Genomic DNA, 21,864 nt, shown 5'->3' on the forward strand with positions numbered 1-21,864 from the left:
GGCAAGAAAAACAATCAGAACAAATGCAAAACTTGTATTGTAGGACAACAACACAAACATAAATAACAAATAAACAACATTAAACATAAATAATAAATAAATATCAGGGGACATCTTACACAGATCAACCTAGCCCCAAACTAAGAAAAATATTAAAGATTATAACTAGGTTAAGAACGTGTAATGTTATTATTTTTTGTGAAATAAACAGATTTAATTTTTAATTTTTTTTTATGTACTATGGGTGCTAGGCGACGATATACATACTTATATAGATAAATACACATATATATATATATATATATATATATAAGATCAGCCATGACTCAGGAACAAATATTTGTGTTCGTCACTCAAATAAATGCCCTTACTAAGGCAAGAGATCCTTCGGCATATTGCCGAGGCGTCCTCAGGCATGCCGAGATGTGCTTGGAAATGCCAAAACATCAGTAGGTACCTCAAGCATACCAAGATGTCTTAGATATGCCTAGGCGTTCTTAGAATTTCAAGACAATGACCATAACATAAAGCTTTATCCTCAAAAAAAAACATCGACACTTATTTCAAATAGTCAGTCAAATCAGTTTCTTTTTTCGAACTGTAAAAACGATTTTGCTTCTATGGAATTTATATGAAACACTAGCATGTGACGTCACAATCAAATTACCTACTCTTTATAGTTTTATACGGGTTTTAAAATAGAAATTGTGTCTAAAAATAAATGCCGTCTACGTTTCTTCGGGTACTTTATTTCATGCTTAGTGTAAAAAAATAGTACATTGTGTATTAAGGGCGGGAAATAAGAAATTACGAACGAGTGTCAATTTTAAGCCCGACGCGAAGCGAGGGCTTAAAATGTTCACGAGTTCGGAATTTCTTTACCGCCCGTGGCACACACAATGTTTTTCATCACACTTGTAAGGAAAAAAAGGAGAATTTATAAAAACAAACTTCTGTATAAAACACTTTTCCGCCCTAGGGCGAAAATTTCAATTTCCCGCCCGCAAGCCCTACGTGTAAATAAGTGTTTTTCATCACACTTGCTCGGAAAAGATTTTTTCCGCCCTAGGGCGAAAATTTCAATTTCCCGCCCGCAAGCCCTACGTGTAAATACATCTTTTCCGAGCAAGTGTGATGAAAATATATTTTAAATACAGTCATATACCCTATTATAGCATTTCAGCTAAACAAAAGCAAACAATGGCGATTCCCTTAGCATAACAATAAATATAGGTATTGTAAATAAAGAAATTAGGAATCATGGTGTTTTTCCATCAATTGTTAATTCTTTTAATTAATTTATTTTGAACTTGTATGTTAATTTTCAGTATTGTTCTCGATAAGGTCACGTGTTTGGAAAATAAAAATTGTATTTATAGATATTTTACATAACGATCACGTGCAGAGTTTAAGTGCGATCATATCAGGTTAAGGCCCACTTGCCCCATTCCACTAACCCGGGGTTAACCGGTTAAACCTGGCGTTACCATGGTTACCAGTACAATTTGACACTAGGTTAACGGTTTAATCGCTTAATTTCGGGTTTGTGGTATGGTGCAAGTGGGCCTAAGAGGATTAAATGAATAAGAACTTAAGAAGTGATTATAGTTAACTAAGAGCTGATTAGAAAAGAAAGAAAGAAAGAAAATACATTTATTTACGTCAAACCAACAACTTTAATTAATAATTACAAGTTTAATATCGAGACATAGACGTTAAATAGGACCCCCACTCAGCGTAATGCTACGACGGTAAGCCGCAGCGCTGATTTTCGGTGGGGACCTAAAATTAGCGGCTTGGCTGGCTGTGCCAAAGCTCGCTTAAAACTTATTACAAATGAAGCTTATTTATTTTTATTTATTTATTTACAATCATACATATCACTTACAGACTATATAGTCCAACGCGTAATAAATGTTACATATAAAAACTAAGCATTATTAACAAAACATTAGCTTTTACTATTGTAAAAGCTGGGATATTTCCCAATGAAACAAAGCTGTACGGATATGATGGTCGTTCTTGTCTACGTGACAGCGTGATAAAACGGTGTCCGTCACTTTCTATCCAACGGTGTTAAAAGTGACACTTATTTTATCACGTCGATAAAGATGGATAAAGCCGTCCATAATACGCCGCCGGCTGAACATTAAATATTTGGCAAATAACATAGTTGCCGACTTGTAGCTTCTGTGAAGAGTCATGGTGCAGTCACAGAACAAATAATAGTACTAGGTACAGAAGACTCACTCTCTAACAAAACGCGTCTGTAACGATCAGCACAGATATGGCCGCTAGGTGGCGACAGCGCCACGCGCGGCTTATGGCAAACCCCAAAATTGGGGTCGAACGGATGAACTTTTAGCTACCTGTAGCAAAGTGACGAAATCGCGGAGTGAGCCACGCCTGCCTAGTGCAGTTAAATAAGTCTATTTTAGTAGATTTAATATTTAATTTAATAATAATATCGCCCTGACTAAGTAACTGAAGTAACTGAGTAAGTTGGTACGCGCGGTATAAGTAAATTGGTTTTATCCATGACCCTAACAAAAGAATGGATTCCCAATGACCGTACTGGGTTTTCCGTTTCACGAAGTATCACAACATCGATAACAGTACTTGAAATGTAAAAAAAAATACATTGTCTCGAATTGCCAAAATTATTCAATGTTTGATATATTTACTTGAACTCAACTAGAAAGGTCGATTGTGGAAGTAGATTTTTTAGGGTTCCGTACCCAAAGGGTAAAACGGGACCCTATTACTAAGACTTCGCTGTCCGTCCGTCCGTCCGTCCATCAGTCCGTGTCTGTCACCAGGCTGTATCTCACGAACCGTGATAGCTAGACAGTTGAAATTTTCACAGATGATGTATTTCTGTTGCCGCTATAACAACAAATACTAATAATTTTTAAGAAAAAAAAACCGACTTCCATGGGGGCCGATGAAAGATTATTGTAGATGGAACACTATGTAGAAAAGGAGGTAAAACCACCCACTTTTCTACTAGCATTTCGCTTCTGTATAATGGCTCCTCTACAGGATGGGCCAACGCCGGCCACTCCAAGGAACGCAGCCATGCGGTAGAATGAGATAGCAATATCACTTGCTCCCTCTAACGCATAAATGCGTCCCTTGGAGTGACCGGCGTTGGCCCATCGTGAAGAGGAGCCATGAGGGTCGTAGTTCTAGCCTAACCTAACCCACTCCTCAGATAGCAGTTTGGTTCTGTGCGGATCGCAGTTCGAACCTAATCAAACCCACTTTTCAAGTAGCATTTCGTTTCTGTAAGGCTCGCAGTTCTAACCTAACCTAATCCTTGTTCGGTTCTGTGAGGATCGCAGTTCAAACCTAACCTAACCCACTTAATGGCGCATGCCGTGCGGTGTACGGGGGTTTAAGCGGGAGGGGCTAGTAAGATTGGCATCATCGTACTTTATACCTACATTAATTTTATGGTAGGTAATCATAGTTGTTTATTTAGTTAAGGTATCATAGTGGTTTTCTGGGTCCGAGTCCGGGTCCGAGTCCGGGTCCGAGTCCGGGTCCGAGTCCGGGTCCGAGTCCGGGTCCGAGTCCGGGTCCGAGTCCGGGTCCGAGTCCGAGTCTGAGTACGGGTCCGAATCCGGGTCCGAGTCCGGGTCCGAGTCCGGGTCCGAGTCCGGGTCCGAGTCCGGGTCCATGTCCGGGTCCGAGACCGGGTCCGAGTCCGGATCCGAGTCCGGATCCGAGTCCGGTTCCGAGTCCGGGTCCGGGTCCGAATCCGGATCCGAGTCCAGGTCCGGGTCCGAACCGGATCCGGGTATGAGTCCGAGTCCGGGTCCCAGTCCAAGTCAAAATCGAAATTCGTAATCACTAAACGTGTACCATGCGTCATTGAATAGTTCTGTTCTGGTCATCATCAGCAGTTTCACTTCATCAAATGCGACAGTTTTTAATGTAAATGCTTGATTTTATGATGAAAATACAAAAAAATCTATACGTATGCCTTTAATATTTGAGGAGTTCCCTCGATTCCTTATGGATCCCATCATCAGAACTCGAGCTTGACAAAAATGTGGCTTAAAAACTTAACTTGCTTAACGAACATAACGAAAAGGAAAAATCGCCAAACGTGAACTATGCGTCGTTTAAGAGTTCTGTTCTGATCATCATCAGCAGTTCCACTTCATCAAATGCAACAGTTTTTAGTGAAAATGCTTGATTTTCTGATGTAAATACAAAAATCTCTATACGCATGCCTTTAAGATTTAAGGAGTTCCCTTGATTCCTCATGGATCCCATCATCAGAACTCGAGCTTGACAAAAATGTGGTTTAAAAACTTAACTTGCTTAACAAACATAACGACGAGGACAAATCGCCAACCGTGAACTATGCGTCGTTGAAGAGTTCTGTTCTGATCATCATCAGCAGTTCCACTTCATCAAATGCAACAGTTTTTAATGAAAATGCTTGATGTTCTGATGTAAATACAAAAATTTCTATACGCATGCCTTTAAGATTTGAGGAGTTCCCTTGATTCCTCATGGATCCCATTATCAGAACACGAGCTTGACAAAAATGTGGCTTAAAAACTTAACTTGCTTAACAAACATAACGAAGAGGACAAATCGCCAACCGTGAACTATGCGTCGTTAAAGAGTTCCGTTCTGATCATCATCAGCAGTTCCACTTCATCAAATGTCACTTTTTTGGGTGTATATGCTTGATTTGTTGATAAAAACCCAAAAATCACTATATGTATGCCTTTAAGATTTGAGGAGTTCCCTCGATTCCTCATGGATCCCATCATCAGAACTAGGTTTTGACAAAAACGGGACCAATCTGTATGCATATACATTCAATCAAAAAAAGAATTTTCAAAATCGATCTAGTAATGACGGAGATATGGAGTAACAAACATTAAAAAAAAAATAAAAAAATAAAAAAAAAAACATACAACCGAATTGATAACCTCCTTCTTTGAGATTTGGAAGTCGGTTAAAAACAGAATAAAATAAAGATTTAAGTGGGGCTCCCATACAGCAAACGTGATTTTTGACCAAAGTTAAGCAACGTCGGGCGTGGTCAGTACTTGGATGGGTGACCGTTTTCTTTTTGCATTTTTTTCCTTTTTTTTTGCTTTATGGTACGGAACCCTTCGTGCGCGAGTCCGACTCGCACTTGCCCGGTTTTTTAAGCATTTTGGTAACGGTGTTTTGATACAAAATTCAACACGGTGAAGACCGGCTATAATATTGCTTGCTGGAAAGACCGTCATAGGAAAAGAACTCTCGTAAGAGCATTTTCCATAGCGCTAGTGTAGGGGGTAGCCCTTAGGGCTGTCACTCACCTCTTCCTTAACTAACTAGTAGCAGTAGTGCCGCTCAGTACCCAGCGAAAGCAGTGCGTTTGAAGGCAAATATGGGGCATTATCTATGAAAAGGGACCTTATTGTCGATGTCGCTTACGCCGCACAGCGTCGCGCGGCATTGTATTTATATCGGAGAATCGTTAATAATGGCGTAAGCCGTAAGCGCCATCGAAAGGTCCCTTTTCATAGATAACGTCACTTATACCGATAGCCATCTTGACTGACACGCTAAAGTTGAGCGACTGTACTGCTTCGTTAATTGTCATTATTGCTCGTCAATAGTCATCATTAATCTCGTTAGGGTTGTCACTTACCTCTCTCTTAACTAGTAGTGCCTCGTAGAACTTGTAATGCCGCTCAGTGCCCAACGAAAGCAGTGCATTTGAGGGCAGATATATGCCGATAGCCATCTTCACTGACACGCTAGGGTTGAGCGACTGCACTGCTTCGTTGATTGTCATTATTGCTCTGGTCTGGGGACAATAATCTTATGTTAATTACATGAATAGTGGCAGTTTAACTGTGACCAAAATACAAGATGGACGGCTGTTTGATACATTTGGGAGAGCCAAAGCTTTTTTCCGCGATTTCGGATTTGGACCCATAGTAAAAGTTGCTCAGTATACATAAATCTATAAGATATAGAGGTATATTTGGTCTTGGCAAAATATGGCTAAGGTTCGTAAAATAGTTACCCCCTTAAGGGTAAGGTCGAGCCACACCGACTTGCGTGCGCGTGACGTGCGCGTGTGCGTGCGCTAAAATGTTGGAGCCGCACACGCACACGTCACGCACGCGGTGTGCCATCTCTCGTAAGGATATGTATACTACAACGCCGCACGCGCACGTGCACGTCACGCACACGCAGCCGTTGTGCACAGGCCATTATTCATAAACGTTTACTATAGTTGACAAGCCGATAATAATCGTTTGTCCCTTTCCATCATACCAATACGATCGAAAAGGAACAAACGATTATTATCGGCTTATCAACTTTAGTAAACGTTTATGAATAAGGGGGTTAGTGTGTAATTTTGATATCCAAACAATGTCAATGACACATTGACTTGATATGTATTGAAATGTCAGTTATTGTTGAATCATCTACGTAAAATACGATACCTGTGCATACGATAACGTAGTATTTTAGTATTTACAAACTTGTTTAGATAAGGAAAAAATATATTGATAGTGATAATTGTTAGAATGAATCACTTAATTGGAATTAACTTCTGTCAGACAGAGACATTTTGATTGTGTCATAAAGTACGATTTAACATACATACCTTTAAGTTAAATCGTATTTTATAATTAGAAATCGAAAATTTTAAATAGGAAATGGCGTGTCAATCCAAGGGGGAGGCCTATGTTCAGCAGTGGACGTCTTATGGCTCAGATGATGATGATGATGATGATGATGATGATGAACTATTTTACAGTTAATGGTATGTGTTACTAACTTACTTTTTTAATGTAACTCAACCGCATTAATTCGGGCGTGAGGAATTTGTACTGGTTTATCCTGTTGACTTGCAGCTGGGTGATGCGTTTCTGCTCTTCCACGGATGGAGTGACTGAGGAGTGCGCGAAGAGTGGGTCCTTCTCTAGTGTGTGCCATACTTTGTACTGGAACAAACATGTTGATTAAATATTTGATAATTATTATCACAGTGTAATTCGCCAGTAACTGGCGGTCAGTTACTAAAACCAGCCAGTTACTGGCGAATTAACGTAGAAGCTTTCTATTTAAATTAGTAGTTTTATTAGAATTGGAAACTTTTGTGTCATTTCTACTCAGATTACTCTTTCCTACTAGAAAAAAAGTGCCGTGCACGTGCGCGTGGGCTAAAACTTTGGTGCCGCGCACGCACAAGTCACGCAAGCGGTGTGTCGTCTCTTATAAGAAACTGTGTATTACAACGCGCACGCGCACGTCTACGCACACGCACCCAGTGTGCACAGGCCTTGCAGTAAACTCATTTTTATTAGTGTTGATTAAAAGCTAATTCTTGCAGTGAATGTGTTATTATCAATAACATTATCATCTGAGGCATTACAGCCGCCGGTGGGGTGGGCTTAGCCTGTTCAAGCAAGCAGTCCGGTCTATTTGTGACTTTCCTTCTCCAACTTATCATATCTAGTTAAATTAAAAAACCGGACAAGTGCGCACTGAGGATTCCGTACTTTTTTTGTATAATATGTTGTTATAGCGGCAAAAGAAAGACATAATCTGTGAAAATTTCAACTGCCTAGCTATCACGGTTCATGAGATACAGGCTGTTGACAGCCAGACAGACAGATAGACAGTGGAGTCTTAGTAATAGCAAGTAATAGGGTCCCGTTTTTACCTTTTGGGTAGGAACCTTATTAAAAACATAGCTTACTAGTGACAATGACCTAGATAAGAGAAACCTTCATCAATGAAAATTAAAGTCAAGGTCAAAAAAACAGCAATAGGTAGTTTCTAATTATCATTTGGAACAATTGGAACCTAACAGGTCTTTAAAACTTTCAGTTTTTCATATAATTTCAGTTATTAAATATAATTATTAAGAAAAAGATAGGTAATCATCATTTGCTTGCCCTTGTCCCATTCACACCACTCTTGTCACACCACTCTGTCGACCATCATCTCATCACTCACTTGCATTTGTTTCTTTTTTTTTAATCATTTTTTTAAGGGGTTTTGTCCATTTTGTCATGCAGTGACGATGTCACCCCGTAAAGAGATCTAATAGTAATCTCACTTGCATTTGTTTCATATCATCTCACACACAGTACATCCAGTTTTTTCCTCAGTTTTCCTTTCCTCATACATTCATTTGTAATATCTTTCTCGTCACATGACTTTCATCCCCCCGCATTACATGCCCGATAGGCGATTTGCCCTTACTTTTTCTGCTATGGGTGCAACTTTCAGGCTTCCTCTTATACTCATTGCTTATGTCAAAATCAGTAAAAAACTTAATTAAGAAGAAATACATTTAATTAAATAAAAGTTATAATGAATTCCTAATGAATACTAATAATGAATGAAATGAATACTAGATAAATTATTAGAGATTATCATTAGCGAAAAACTACTAATTACGAACAATGGGACCAAATTACCTGTTTTAACAAAACAGCATCAAATTATTGACCGTATTAAATTTAATGGGAGGCTGTTTAAAAAACATTTTAATAATCATAGTATTCTCATTAATACATCAAATTTAACTTAAATAAAAATTGAATATAGCAAGAATAATGGGGGTTACTACTATTCACAAACACACAAAAGGGGGCACAAAAATCAACAAACTTAATGAAAAATAATCGCGGACAAACATACATACATACAAACATACGGGTCAAACTGAGAACCTCCTTTTTTTGAAGGTGGTAAAAAATAAACACAAGTAAGAATGGTTAAAAGGTAATTTCTTTATAGATGGTCAAGCAAATCTTGTCAGTAGAAAAAGGCGCAAAATTCAAATTTTCTATGAAACAATATCCCTTCGCGCCTACATATTTCAAATTGCTTGTGCTTGACCAACTATAAATTAACGGATATTAAGCACACATTGTGGAGTGTTATTTTTTTTAAATGCTTTATTGAAAATCCATAAACTTTAAATAGCAATCTGTTATCACTCCCCTAACATACACTTCCTCATAGTGACTGCAAATGACATCACAGATCACACCACTGAATCATTTTATTTACATGAAATAGATAAAGTTTATCGAAATCCCGCGCCAAAAATATCTTTATTACGGTAATAAATTTACGTTATTTGCACGAGATATATTTCTGATAAGGCTGACTCATACACTCACCTTAAGTTTAAGTAGATTTATATCGCCTTCTAGCGCTAGTTTCAAACGTTTCCAATCGAATGTGGCGGTTCTTCTAAACTCATCCAGGGGCCCACTCGGGAGATCGGGCAAAAAACTCAGGTCTTCCATTCCTAAAATTAAAAAAAAATCACTGGAGGCACGGCCTAACCTTAAAACACTGGCTATGAATTTAAATCACATTTAATATCGCCGGTGACCGCGACAGCTTGCCGATTAGGGAAGGCACTTAAAATTCCCGACTAGGCACACGTTTAAATTAATAGGATACTGCGATCAACAAAAAAACTTAGTGCCATAAACTAAGTCTCACCTTGTTATTCGGTTAACTGGTGATATAGAAAAGAAAAGTTGAAATCGGCCTTTAACAATTCAAGAAATGTAACAACTTGCAATAATTTCAGAAAATAATAATGTTAAATTTGTACTACACGCCCCAAAACCAAAGATTGAGTGTGATAGCATTGACGGTCGACCGAGCGAGCGGGCCGCGAGCGACTGACACTGACAGCCCTAAAATGTTGCTAGACTTAAAGTTTGAACTTGCCACAAAAAACTTTATTCTCCAAAGTTTCATTTCGACTTAATTTCTACCTTCACCTTGTTAAAGATTTTTATTTTACTTTTAGACCTCCAAATTAAGGAGGTTCGCTTTCCATACAAAAAACAATTGCGTTATATGTATTAAGTAATTACACACTATTACTACATAAATATGTGCACATCTATCTACTTTCAAATTTTTATTTGCGCTAAATTGATAGTTAAACTTTGTTTTCTACAGAAATCACGCAAAATACATTATTTTGGTATTGCATTGATAAAAAATAAAACGTTTTTTTTTACGTGATTTCTGTATAAAACGAAGTTTTATTATCATTTTAGCGCAAATAAACATTCGAAAGTAGATAAATGCGCACATATTAATAGTATGTAATTACTGAATATGACGCAATTGTTTTTTGAGTATTGAAAGCAAACCACCTTAATTTGGAGGTCTAAAACTAAAATAAAAACCTTTAACAAGGTGAAGGTAGAAAAAGGTATGGATGATTTTGACGCTTAAGGTCATCATGTTAACCAAATGATTTATTATATGCTCTTTGCCAAATACAAATGTTGTATTATTGTACAGTCAGCAACATAAGTTGCTAAGCAGGCCAGGTGTTCAAACTTACCTTGACACTCTCTTATTCTCTTAACTAATAAGGGGTCATCCATTAATTACGTCACACGAATTTCTAGGTTTTTTGACCCCTCCCCCCCTCCTTGTCACACTTGGTCACATTTGGCAAACCCCTCCCCCCTAGTGTGACGTCACATTTTTTCTACGAAATCGCCAATTCGAATTAAGTAAGTACCTGTTTAAGTATTATTAATATTTTATCAAAATATTTTTGACGATATAAATATTAGTAATTTTATAACCCAAAACTGCTTAGGAAAGAAAATTAAACGAATAAAACGATTATCGTTTTAAAAACTTGTTATAATTAAATGTACAGCGAATAAAATAATTTAAATAAATTTTCGGTTACTGATGAAGTTAAAGTGACGTCACAAAGTTTGTGTCTCCCCCCTCCCCCATGTCACAATGTGTCACATTTTCTTGACCCCCTCCCTCCCCCTAAACGTGTGATGTAATTAATGGATGACCCCTAAAGTCGCGTCAAGGTGATTATGAACACCTGGCCCGCTTAGCAATATCTGCTGCTGACTGTACCTGATATGTTTTAATTGTTACTTTAAAATAAGAATAATAGGAAAATAAGAAAATCAAGGAATTAAATAATAGCGGGAATTACTTTATACTAATTGTGTATGTGACTTTACAAAACGTGTAACAAAACAGAAGAAAACATAGAGCAAATTTTTACACCTGCCATATCAGACCCATAATAATATGTATGTAAATGTATAATTATTTTAATGTCATTATCCTAAAGCAAAACTTGCGCAGATTGATCTAGGAGTACCTTGCATATGCATTTAGTTTTGATCTTTTTATGTATCCTTTCATTCCACAAATAAGGATTTCTTTAAACGAAATATTTTTTACAAATCTGCTTTACTGTCTGGCATGCCACTGCCAGCTTTTAGCTTTGTCTGTAGAAAAATCTTAATAAATGTATGTCAGAAGCACAAACTACTAACAGCCGTATTCATAAAAAATCCTTAAATGAGGAATGATCAGCTTATTAGCTAATCCGCTGTTTAGGCTTAATAAGCCGTTGATAAGAACCATGATTTATAAACGTTTATTAGGGGCTTCTTAACTAATAAGCAGATTAGACGCGTTATGTTGGCATCTTGGCGCATCATAGACTAAAATATGGCTGAACATTAAATTAAAAAAAAAGTTTGACAGCAGCACTAGCGGCCAATCGTAATATCATGAAGAAGTTGATTTACTATTTTGACTAATTTTCGGAATTATCTCTTATTAAAATAGCTTCTGTGCCACAAAAATAATTTAAGATTGCTGCATGGCCGGAAATTTTATAAAACTTGGTGAGTAACTACGTTTACAGACAAGTATCTTATACAGCAACAAGTAATAATATGAGTTCACTGCAATGTTGATATACCTATATCTTATTGCTTTTAGTTTCAATATTATGTGGAATGGAGTCGAAAGAAGTGGGGTTCTTTCAAACTAACCGAGAAGTGCATAATTAGCGAAGAGAAGAAGTCGAAGCCAGATACCGTACCAGACCCCACTCGCCTCCGCAAGAAGAACCATTGAATAATGGTTCATGAGTTCACACTAATTTATTCTGGTTGCGGCAGAAATTCACAACGGGTCAACAAAACGAAGTCCATTCAGACTCACTAAATCAGGTATGAACAATGTCCTATACTTTCTTGTTTACCTTACATACCTGCAGTGTTTAGAGTTAGACAAAGAAAAGTCTGCAGCGATTTTGATGATAACTCTAGGTACAGTTCAAATTTTGGGCATGACCATCTATTTATAATATATTATAGACATAGGTACGTAACATAAAATGTAGTATCTGAACATGTTAAGATTGACACTTGCATTGACGGCTTTGACATTATTTAAAGGTTATAACACTTATAAATTTGGTAAATTTATCCGTGCTTTGTGGAGCTTGGTGTATTTGTTTAAAATTATGCATAGGTACCTACCTATTATAGGTATTATATTTCTTAACCATACAATGGAACCAAATGATAATTATATGTACAAGTGATGTTTTATTGTAACAAGCCGTTGTGTCGCGAGTTTACTTCTTGTCATCGTGTCATTAGTAATAATTTTGTAATGGTATTTATTTTATGCATGGAACAATGCGATGGTTATTATACTCGATCACCTAGCCAACCTACTTACTACGAGGAAGGATGGTTCACAAATTAGGCAGTATTTAAATACCAGTGTACAGGTGTGTGTATAGATACTGTGTACCTGCTGATTAAAAATAAGATGTTTTCTGCGTACAGTTGGTTATAATTAAGTTGGCTAATCTCATCAGACAGTTTGGACATCTATTCCAGAGAGTTTGCAAGGTCAATGTACAATGATATCATATTATAGTACCTAATAGGTAATGAATAATAAATGAAGTCATATTGATCTCTGTCTATAGCTTAAAATGATACTTAGTTACCATAACTATATTGAATCATGTGACCCTAACTTAAGTACATCCATTATATCATAAGCTAAAAATTAAAGAAAATTGTTGAATACAAAAATACTTTTATTCAAATTATTGCATCTTTTCAGATCCTGAAAGTACCATCATTAGCCACTGTTATTGTTGAATAACTCCAGGCTTTGGAAGAAAAGCTGTGGCCTGTGAACAGCTGTGAATATTGGTCAGAGAAGTGTAACTGACTCCGTACACTGCAAGTCCCAGCAGGAAATCAGCAAGAAACCTAAAAGAAAAAAAACATCAAAATGAAAACCTAGCTTGATTTAGGTTGAAGTAATAAAATTGTTCTAATTTAATTGGTGTTTTATTTTACTAATTAAATATATTTTTTGACTTGTTAAGGTTTGTACAATTTTTATTAATGATGTACAGTCACCTGCAATAAAATGTTACACAACAAAGGCCCATAAGAGCATTGCACATTTTTGCAGCCTTCGAAGAGTAACATATTATTGCAGGCGACTGTACCCATATTGAAATACTCAAAATTCCATTTTTCTAATTACAATGCAATAAAATCTTAAATGTATCTAGCAGTCTAATAGGGATGTTTCCTGTACTTAAAATAAATTATGTCACACCATACCATGTATAAAATAAAGCACCAGATTATTATTAGAAAATAAATTTTCATATAAATACCATAATAGCAAATCATTTTGAGAGTTCTAAAAAGGAAAGTAGGACCCTATTTTGCACATATTTATGATATTCATGTGTTTGCAATATTGTTCTGATGAAAGTGTACAATTTATATAAAGTAAAGTAGATATTCATAGGTAAGTTCATGCTATGTACCTAGTTCAAAGAAGTTCAAAAATAATATTGGTAATTAATGGTTCTTATGTAGAATAAAATTAAAAGGTATTTTTGAATACCAGACAATGACAAGGACAAGTTTAGTGCTGCCCATCTGATATTAAGCACTGCAGCCTACAGGCAACTAGCGGAGTTACAAATAGCCGACAGTGCATTTTTGGGAGCACTGGAAACCTTAGCGTCAAGAACAGGTAGGTATAGAATCCAACCTGGATGACTATACTGAATAATTAGTTGACATAAATGAAACTTTCATTCTATAAAGTTCAGCTTGCAATATTTTTACCTGGAGGCCAAATTGTTATGCTCAAAGCCAATATTGAGCAAACTGCCTATGCAATGACTGCATATACCCGTGACTTTTTCAGATTTTTCATCACTTTACCAGACTGACAAGAGTGCACACTTCTTTTACCTGTAAATAAGTTGATACTTTTAAGTAGTGCCTACTTACCTGTGATATTTTTTATTAAACACAGTCGGTTAAATATGTCTATAAAACAAGTTAACTTATGGTAAATATTATAATCTCATTAGGTATAATGGTTAGTTATTCAATTGCAAACTATGAACGAGATTGATGTACTCTTACAGGGTCTATAATATTATATAGGTAGGTATAATGTGCGCAAGAAATGCAATTAAATTTAAGTTTGCGAACACCCTGATCTTAAATTAAAAACAACGTTTCTGGCAAGTGGTAATAATGAATAACTAAAGGGTTTACGCACAAATATAAGTAAGTCCTCGCCGTGTCCGACGATGGCGACTCCTCCAAATATTTTTAATTAGGAACATGGAACGCTCTAATATTACTTGCCAAGCCAAACTTGGTTTCGAAAATGCGATTGTATGACGAGCAATGAAGCTGGCCCGCATAGATTTAAGTGAATCTGGCGGTTTACCTATTTCTCCAAACGCCTAATAGCTGTGAGGGAGGAACTCGCTCCGTTTATGATGCATTTTTCCGACTACGCGATCATAGAATTCTGTTGCCTTCTTCGATATTTTGGTTAAACGAAAATCACCATACACAAAATCACATAAACAACTTATAAAAAGCGGGATTTTTAGGTTTCGCGCCATTTTCGCACTATATCCAGGTATGTAATACGTAATTGCACATATTAAAGTTGTTTTCCATTCACATTTGGGATTTTAACCAAAACGTACTATTTGCTCTTGCTCTTGTCACTCTTGCCAAAATCAGCTGTTTCGTGACCGCCATCTTGTAAAATAGCAGATAATAAACAGATAAAGAAGGGTCCTCGGCTCCGTAACTTTCCGAGGATTTAATAAAGAGATGATCAACTGTTTAGCGCTAAAAAGTGTTTATGAATCACGTTTTGTGACATCCGGTTATCAGCAACTGATGATCAATGCTCTAACTGTTTATGAATACGGCTGTTGATCATCTCTTTATTAAATCCTCGGAAAGTTACGGAGCCGAGGACCCTTCTTTATCTGTTTATTATCTGCTATTTTACAAGATGGCGGTCACGAAACAGCTGATTTTGGCAAGAGTGACAAGAGCAAGAGCAAATAGTACGTTTTGGTTAAAATCCCAAATGTGAATGGAAAACAACTTTAATATGTGCAATTACGTATTACATACCTGGATATAGTGCGAAAATGGCGCGAAACCTAAAAATCCCGCTTTTTATAAGTTGTTTATGTGATTTTGTGTATGGTGATTTTCGTTTAACCAAAATATCGAAGAAGGCAACAGAATTCTATGATCGCGTAGTCGGAAAAATGCATCATAAACGGAGCGAGTTCCTCCCTCACAGCTATTAGGCGTTTGGAGAAATAGGTAAACCGCCAGATTCACTTAAATCTATGCGGGCCAGCTTCATTGCTCGTCATACAATCGCATTTTCGAAACCAAGTTTGGCTTGGCAAGTAATATTAGAGCGTTCCATGTTCCTAATTAAAAATATTTGGAGGAGTCGCCATCGTCGGACACGGCGAGGACTTACTTATATTTGTGCGTAAACCCTTTAGTTATTCATTATTACCACTTGCCAGAAACGTTGTTTTTAATTTAAGATCAGGGTGTTCGCAAACTTAAATTTAATTGCATTTCTTGCGCACATTATACCTACCTATATAATATTATAGACCCTGTAAGAGTACATCAATCTCGTTCATAGTTTGCAATTGAATAACTAACCATTATACCTAATGAGATTATAATATTTACCATAAGTTAACTTGTTTTATAGACATATTTAACCGACTGTGTTTAATAAAAAATATCACAGGTAAGTAGGCACTACTTAAAAGTATCAACTTATTTACAGGTAAAAGAAGTGTGCACTCTTGTCAGTCTGGTAAAGTGATGAAAAATCTGAAAAAGTCACGGGTATATGCAGTCATTGCATAGGCAGTTTGCTCAATATTGGCTTTGAGCATAACAATTTGGCCTCCAGGTAAAAATATTGCAAGCTGAACTTTATAGAATGAAAGTTTCATTTATGTCAACTAATTATTCAGTATAGTCATCCAGGTTGGATTCTATACCTACCTGTTCTTGACGCTAAGGTTTCCAGTGCTCCCAAAAATGCACTGTCGGCTATTTGTAACTCCGCTAGTTGCCTGTAGGCTGCAGTGCTTAATATCAGATGGGCAGCACTAAACTTGTCCTTGTCATTGTCTGGTATTCAAAAATACCTTTTAATTTTATTCTACATAAGAACCATTAATTACCAATATTATTTTTGAACTTCTTTGAACTAGGTACATAGCATGAACTTACCTATGAATATCTACTTTACTTTATATAAATTGTACACTTTCATCAGAACAATATTGCAAACACATGAATATCATAAATATGTGCAAAATAGGGTCCTACTTTCCTTTTTAGAACTCTCAAAATGATTTGCTATTATGGTATTTATATGAAAATTTATTTTCTAATAATAATCTGGTGCTTTATTTTATACATGGTATGGTGTGACATAATTTATTTTAAGTACAGGAAACATCCCTATTAGACTGCTAGATACATTTAAGATTTTATTGCATTGTAATTAGAAAAATGGAATTTTGAGTATTTCAATATGGGTACAGTCGCCTGCAATAATATGTTACTCTTCGAAGGCTGCAAAAATGTGCAATGCTCTTATGGGCCTTTGTTGTGTAACATTTTATTGCAGGTGACTGTACATCATTAATAAAAATTGTACAAACCTTAACAAGTCAAAAAATATATTTAATTAGTAAAATAAAACACCAATTAAATTAGAACAATTTTATTACTTCAACCTAAATCAAGCTAGGTTTTCATTTTGATGTTTTTTTTCTTTTAGGTTTCTTGCTGATTTCCTGCTGGGACTTGCAGTGTACGGAGTCAGTTACACTTCTCTGACCAATATTCACAGCTGTTCACAGGCCACAGCTTTTCTTCCAAAGCCTGGAGTTATTCAACAATAACAGTGGCTAATGATGGTACTTTCAGGATCTGAAAAGATGCAATAATTTGAATAAAAGTATTTTTGTATTCAACAATTTTCTTTAATTTTTAGCTTATGATATAATGGATGTACTTAAGTTAGGGTCACATGATTCAATATAGTTATGGTAACTAAGTATCATTTTAAGCTATAGACAGAGATCAATATGACTTCATTTATTATTCATTACCTATTAGGTACTATAATATGATATCATTGTACATTGACCTTGCAAACTCTCTGGAATAGATGTCCAAACTGTCTGATGAGATTAGCCAACTTAATTATAACCAACTGTACGCAGAAAACATCTTATTTTTAATCAGCAGGTACACAGTATCTATACACACACCTGTACACTGGTATTTAAATACTGCCTAATTTGTGAACCATCCTTCCTCGTAGTAAGTAGGTTGGCTAGGTGATCGAGTATAATAACCATCGCATTGTTCCATGCATAAAATAAATACCATTACAAAATTATTACTAATGACACGATGACAAGAAGTAAACTCGCGACACAACGGCTTGTTACAATAAAACATCACTTGTACATATAATTATCATTTGGTTCCATTGTATGGTTAAGAAATATAATACCTATAATAGGTAGGTACCTATGCATAATTTTAAACAAATACACCAAGCTCCACAAAGCACGGATAAATTTACCAAATTTATAAGTGTTATAACCTTTAAATAATGTCAAAGCCGTCAATGCAAGTGTCAATCTTAACATGTTCAGATACTACATTTTATGTTACGTACCTATGTCTATAATATATTATAAATAGATGGTCATGCCCAAAATTTGAACTGTACCTAGAGTTATCATCAAAATCGCTGCAGACTTTTCTTTGTCTAACTCTAAACACTGCAGGTATGTAAGGTAAACAAGAAAGTATAGGACATTGTTCATACCTGATTTAGTGAGTCTGAATGGACTTCGTTTTGTTGACCCGTTGTGAATTTCTGCCGCAACCAGAATAAATTAGTGTGAACTCATGAACCATTATTCAATGGTTCTTCTTGCGGAGGCGAGTGGGGTCTGGTACGGTATCTGGCTTCGACTTCTTCTCTTCGCTAATTATGCACTTCTCGGTTAGTTTGAAAGAACCCCACTTCTTTCGACTCCATTCCACATAATATTGAAACTAAAAGCAATAAGATATAGGTATATCAACATTGCAGTGAACTCATATTATTACTTGTTGCTGTATAAGATACTTGTCTGTAAACGTAGTTACTCACCAAGTTTTATAAAATTTCCGGCCATGCAGCAATCTTAAATTATTTTTGTGGCACAGAAGCTATTTTAATAAGAGATAATTCCGAAAATTAGTCAAAATAGTAAATCAACTTCTTCATGATATTACGATTGGCCGCTAGTGCTGCTGTCAAACTTTTTTTTTAATTTAATGTTCAGCCATATTTTAGTCTATGATGCGCCAAGATGCCAACATAACGCGTCTAATCTGCTTATTAGTTAAGAAGCCCCTAATAAACGTTTATAAATCATGGTTCTTATCAACGGCTTATTAAGCCTAAACAGCGGATTAGCTAATAAGCTGATCATTCCTCATTTAAGGATTTTTTATGAATACGGCTGCAACTGTTTAGCGCTAAAAAGTGTTTATGAATCACGTTTTGTGACATCCGGTTATCAGCAACTGATGATCAATGCTCTAACTGTTTATGAATACGGCTGTAAGAAGATAGATACTACGTATGGTATGGTCGGCGGAACTCGACCGATAGTAATCGTTTTTACCCTCGGAGTAATTAACAACGGAGACGCCATGTCTAAAATTTTCGGTACAAAATAGTCTGCCGTTTTTTGCGGGGGAGGGGTACATCAAATGTATAGGTACGTCATGTCAGATAAACGTCAGTCCATACATATGGTTGACCATTGGCCGCCTATTTTCGACAGAGGGGAATGCCTGTTAATGGCGCCTCCATTGTTAATTACTCCGAGTTTTTACCATTTTCGTGTTATATCGCGTTTAAATATTTTTTCCCAGAAAACACAATGTTTTTCTCTAATAGCAACACTACTGAATATATTCGCACGTGAAGAGGTACTTACCAACAAAAATGGAATAAGTATTGAATTTATTGCGTATAATTGATTACTTACTGTGAACTTATCAATAAAGGTGATATGTCTATGAAATTTTAATTCATAAAATGTATGAATGTGCTGTCGTAATGCAAATTTTGTTAACAACGCCATCTCTTGCACGATGTTAAAACCAATGTAACCTCTCACGTTGAAACCATGCGCCTACGCCATGTTCGCAGGTACGTATAGGTAATTTTGTCACACTCTCCTTGTAGATGGCGGCACTATCAAGTAACGTGATTAATGAAACGTCTGACAATGACAGAGCTATTCACAACACGTTAGTTAGAAAGAGACACACAGACACGCCTACACAGAAAAATACACTACTACATCGACAGCCAGACACAGTATACTGAACAAGAAAAGAGAAGTTGTAAAACAACAACTTCGCTGCTTGCTGCTTTTCTATCAGATGTAAAATGGACGGGCGGTCGTGTCGCTGCGCGCTCGCGATTTACGCGTGTTTCTTGTAATATCGAAGTTAATTGTTTAATAATTTGACGTCATCCCGTTTACTGTTTACGCGATAGTTCGACTGCTCCGGTGTTCGGTGCCGGGGAAGATTGTGTCAGTGCATGTGTTATCGTTTGACGTTACTCACTTCACTTGCTGTGATTTAGCTGATAGCTGACCGGTGGGTGCGCGTGATAACTATACGTGTTTTTGACGATTAAATCGTCTAGTGTTGGTGTTTTAGCTGCACCATGCTGTGCAAGGTGACATAGTGAACGCTGAATGACCCTGACCTCTGGCAACCATGTCTGGGCGATCGGATTGCAGGAAATTCGCTCCCAACATCTTCAATAAGAGCAAGTGCACTAATTGCTTTCGGCAGAAGGAGGAGCACAGCGCCGAAGCCTTGGAATCTAATCGGGTAAATAAAAAAAAACATTTTTGTTTATGGTCGTAAATAAAAAAAAACAAGTTTCTAATCAACACGAAATATTCGCGTGTAGGTGTGTCGATAGTTCGATAGAGGTATGCATGTGTGCGTGGGCTGACCACTGCTGTTGACCTAACGGATTTCATTTCATCGTGTTATTAAAATCTACCTTCCTATATAATTAATAACTATTGCAGTACGTAGGTATTTAACTTGCTAGTAAAAAAACTCGTGAGAATTTTAAGTTGGTAGATACTAAGTACAGTCAGCAGTAAATATTGTTAGGCAAAGTGTTTAAAAGTGATCTCCACACACGCTTTTCTTATTCTATAAAAAAATAGTGTAAAAATAATGTACAGATAATTTTGAGCACTTCATCCAATTAGATGCTTTGGCAGTACTGTAATAACTTTGATAATTAGGTATCAAAGATTATATTATTGATACCTATTTATATACAGCCTATATATATTATGTACGTACGATTTTACATAATACATTTCAAAGCATTTTATAGAATTACCTACTCAATACCTAGTATACAATATTTTTCTGTTATGACCAAAACAACTGTGACAAAAATTAAACAAAGAAGAGCTTACAGCCAAGTTAATTTATTTACTTACAACTTTTGCTTAGGGTCGAGGTTTAAGTTTAAAGTAAAGTATACAATACACATTTTGTATGTGTTAAACAATAATATATGTGTCAAATAGCCCGCTTAGAGCTAAGCAATTCTCTAGAGATCGAGGATGTTCTGAATTTGCTGATACTTATATTATTTTGAGAAAAACAATTAAAACAAAGTAGGTAAATAAGAAGCTAGTAATGAGGAATTCACTCAAGTTTACCCCAGCTTTTAGCTGTATGGCGAATTGGTAGGTCCTTTCTGCCGTTTCCAAAGTTGTAACGTATATGCCAATTAAATCATAGGAGAAGTGAAACTTTCTCAACCAACATAGAGAAATTGTCCGATATGCACTGCAATGACACGAACGTAGTACATTATCGTAGATAAAATTGTGAAATGAATTTCCAAATAGCATTAATTGAAGGTCCTGTTACATCGCTTCTATCGTGTGACTATTGGTAGGTAGGTACTTTGATAATGGAATAATACGTAATCGGTCTTTATCTAATTATCGATGTACTTGACCATCCATTTTGTTTCTAATTGTTGGCAGTGTTGAAATTAAAACGCTGATAGGTATGTCCAATGACAGGCAGTGACTATTCAGATATAATTAAGATAATGAAGATATTGAATCGCGAAAATGTTGTTTAGAGTTAAACGTTAAACCAAGAAAAGTCTGCAGAGATTTTCACAGCACACGCAGTGCAGGTGTTATTTTAAACGTCTAACTTTTATGAAATTATGACGTAATTGACGTATAAATAACACTGGCACTGCGTGTGCTGTCAAAATCTCTGCAGACTTTTCTTGGTCTAACGCCGTCTTAATTCTAGATGCTCTTCGCATTTCTTTCTATAAAACAACACTAATCTAAGTAATTGGTCTAAATGATTATTATATAGCTTACCAATCGGATAAATGAGTAGTTTTTAGAAATCTATACAGACATATGTTACGGATCGTAGAAATATTTAGTTCTATCGGTCCGTTTATTTATGCAAGTTAAGATGTCAATCTTTACGATCAGGAAACTTTATCGCAAGATAGTTATTTAAGCCAAGTTGG

The 21,864-nt window shown here is 36.2% G+C and overlaps 2 protein-coding genes and 4 long non-coding RNA genes across 8 annotated transcripts in view; 3 read left to right on the forward strand and 3 right to left on the reverse strand.

The window, feature by feature from the left end:
- Nucleotides 1-9,695, reverse strand: part of LOC134665379 (peroxisomal acyl-coenzyme A oxidase 3) — a 36,626-nt gene extending 26,931 nt beyond the window's left edge. The window contains exons 1-4 of the mRNA XM_063522314.1: nt 9,508-9,695; nt 9,177-9,307; nt 6,819-6,980; nt 5,669-5,827 (exon numbers count right to left, since the gene is read on the reverse strand). Coding sequence (XP_063378384.1) covers nt 5,669-5,827; nt 6,819-6,980; nt 9,177-9,305 — 450 coding nt within the window. The 5' untranslated portion in view covers nt 9,306-9,307; nt 9,508-9,695. The remainder of the gene's footprint in view (nt 1-5,668; nt 5,828-6,818; nt 6,981-9,176; nt 9,308-9,507) is intronic.
- A 1,654-nt stretch (nt 9,696-11,349) lies between these two features.
- On the forward strand, nt 11,350-13,218 carry LOC134665382 (uncharacterized). Of its 2 annotated transcripts, XR_010098366.1 has the most exons (3): nt 11,350-11,705; nt 11,803-12,035; nt 12,949-13,218. It is a non-coding gene; the product is annotated as an uncharacterized LOC134665382 (long non-coding RNA). The 2 variants fall into 2 exon arrangements; XR_010098365.1 differs by having other exon boundaries at nt 11,350-12,035.
- On the reverse strand, nt 12,902-15,073 carry LOC134665380 (uncharacterized). The gene is made up of 3 exons (XR_010098363.1): nt 14,602-15,073; nt 13,983-14,111; nt 12,902-13,100 (listed from the first exon to the last, which is right to left on the reverse strand). It is a non-coding gene; the product is annotated as an uncharacterized LOC134665380 (long non-coding RNA).
- A 37-nt stretch (nt 15,074-15,110) lies between these two features.
- Nucleotides 15,111-17,209, forward strand: LOC134665381 (uncharacterized). The gene is made up of 3 exons (XR_010098364.1): nt 15,111-15,509; nt 16,000-16,128; nt 17,011-17,209. It is a non-coding gene; the product is annotated as an uncharacterized LOC134665381 (long non-coding RNA).
- LOC134665383 (uncharacterized) lies at nt 16,893-18,757 on the reverse strand. Of its 2 annotated transcripts, XR_010098368.1 has the most exons (3): nt 18,406-18,757; nt 18,076-18,308; nt 16,893-17,162 (listed from the first exon to the last, which is right to left on the reverse strand). It is a non-coding gene; the product is annotated as an uncharacterized LOC134665383 (long non-coding RNA). The 2 variants fall into 2 exon arrangements; XR_010098367.1 differs by having other exon boundaries at nt 18,076-18,757.
- A 919-nt stretch (nt 18,758-19,676) lies between these two features.
- Nucleotides 19,677-21,864, forward strand: part of LOC134665450 (protein outspread) — a 417,047-nt gene continuing 414,859 nt past the window's right edge. The window contains exon 1 of the mRNA XM_063522424.1: nt 19,677-20,156. Within this exon, the coding sequence (XP_063378494.1) occupies nt 20,040-20,156 (117 nt within the window). The 5' untranslated portion in view covers nt 19,677-20,039. The remainder of the gene's footprint in view (nt 20,157-21,864) is intronic.

Source organism: Cydia fagiglandana, chromosome 6 (assembly GCF_963556715.1).
Source record: "Cydia fagiglandana chromosome 6, ilCydFagi1.1, whole genome shotgun sequence".
Lineage (NCBI taxonomy): Eukaryota > Metazoa > Arthropoda > Insecta > Lepidoptera > Tortricidae > Cydia > Cydia fagiglandana.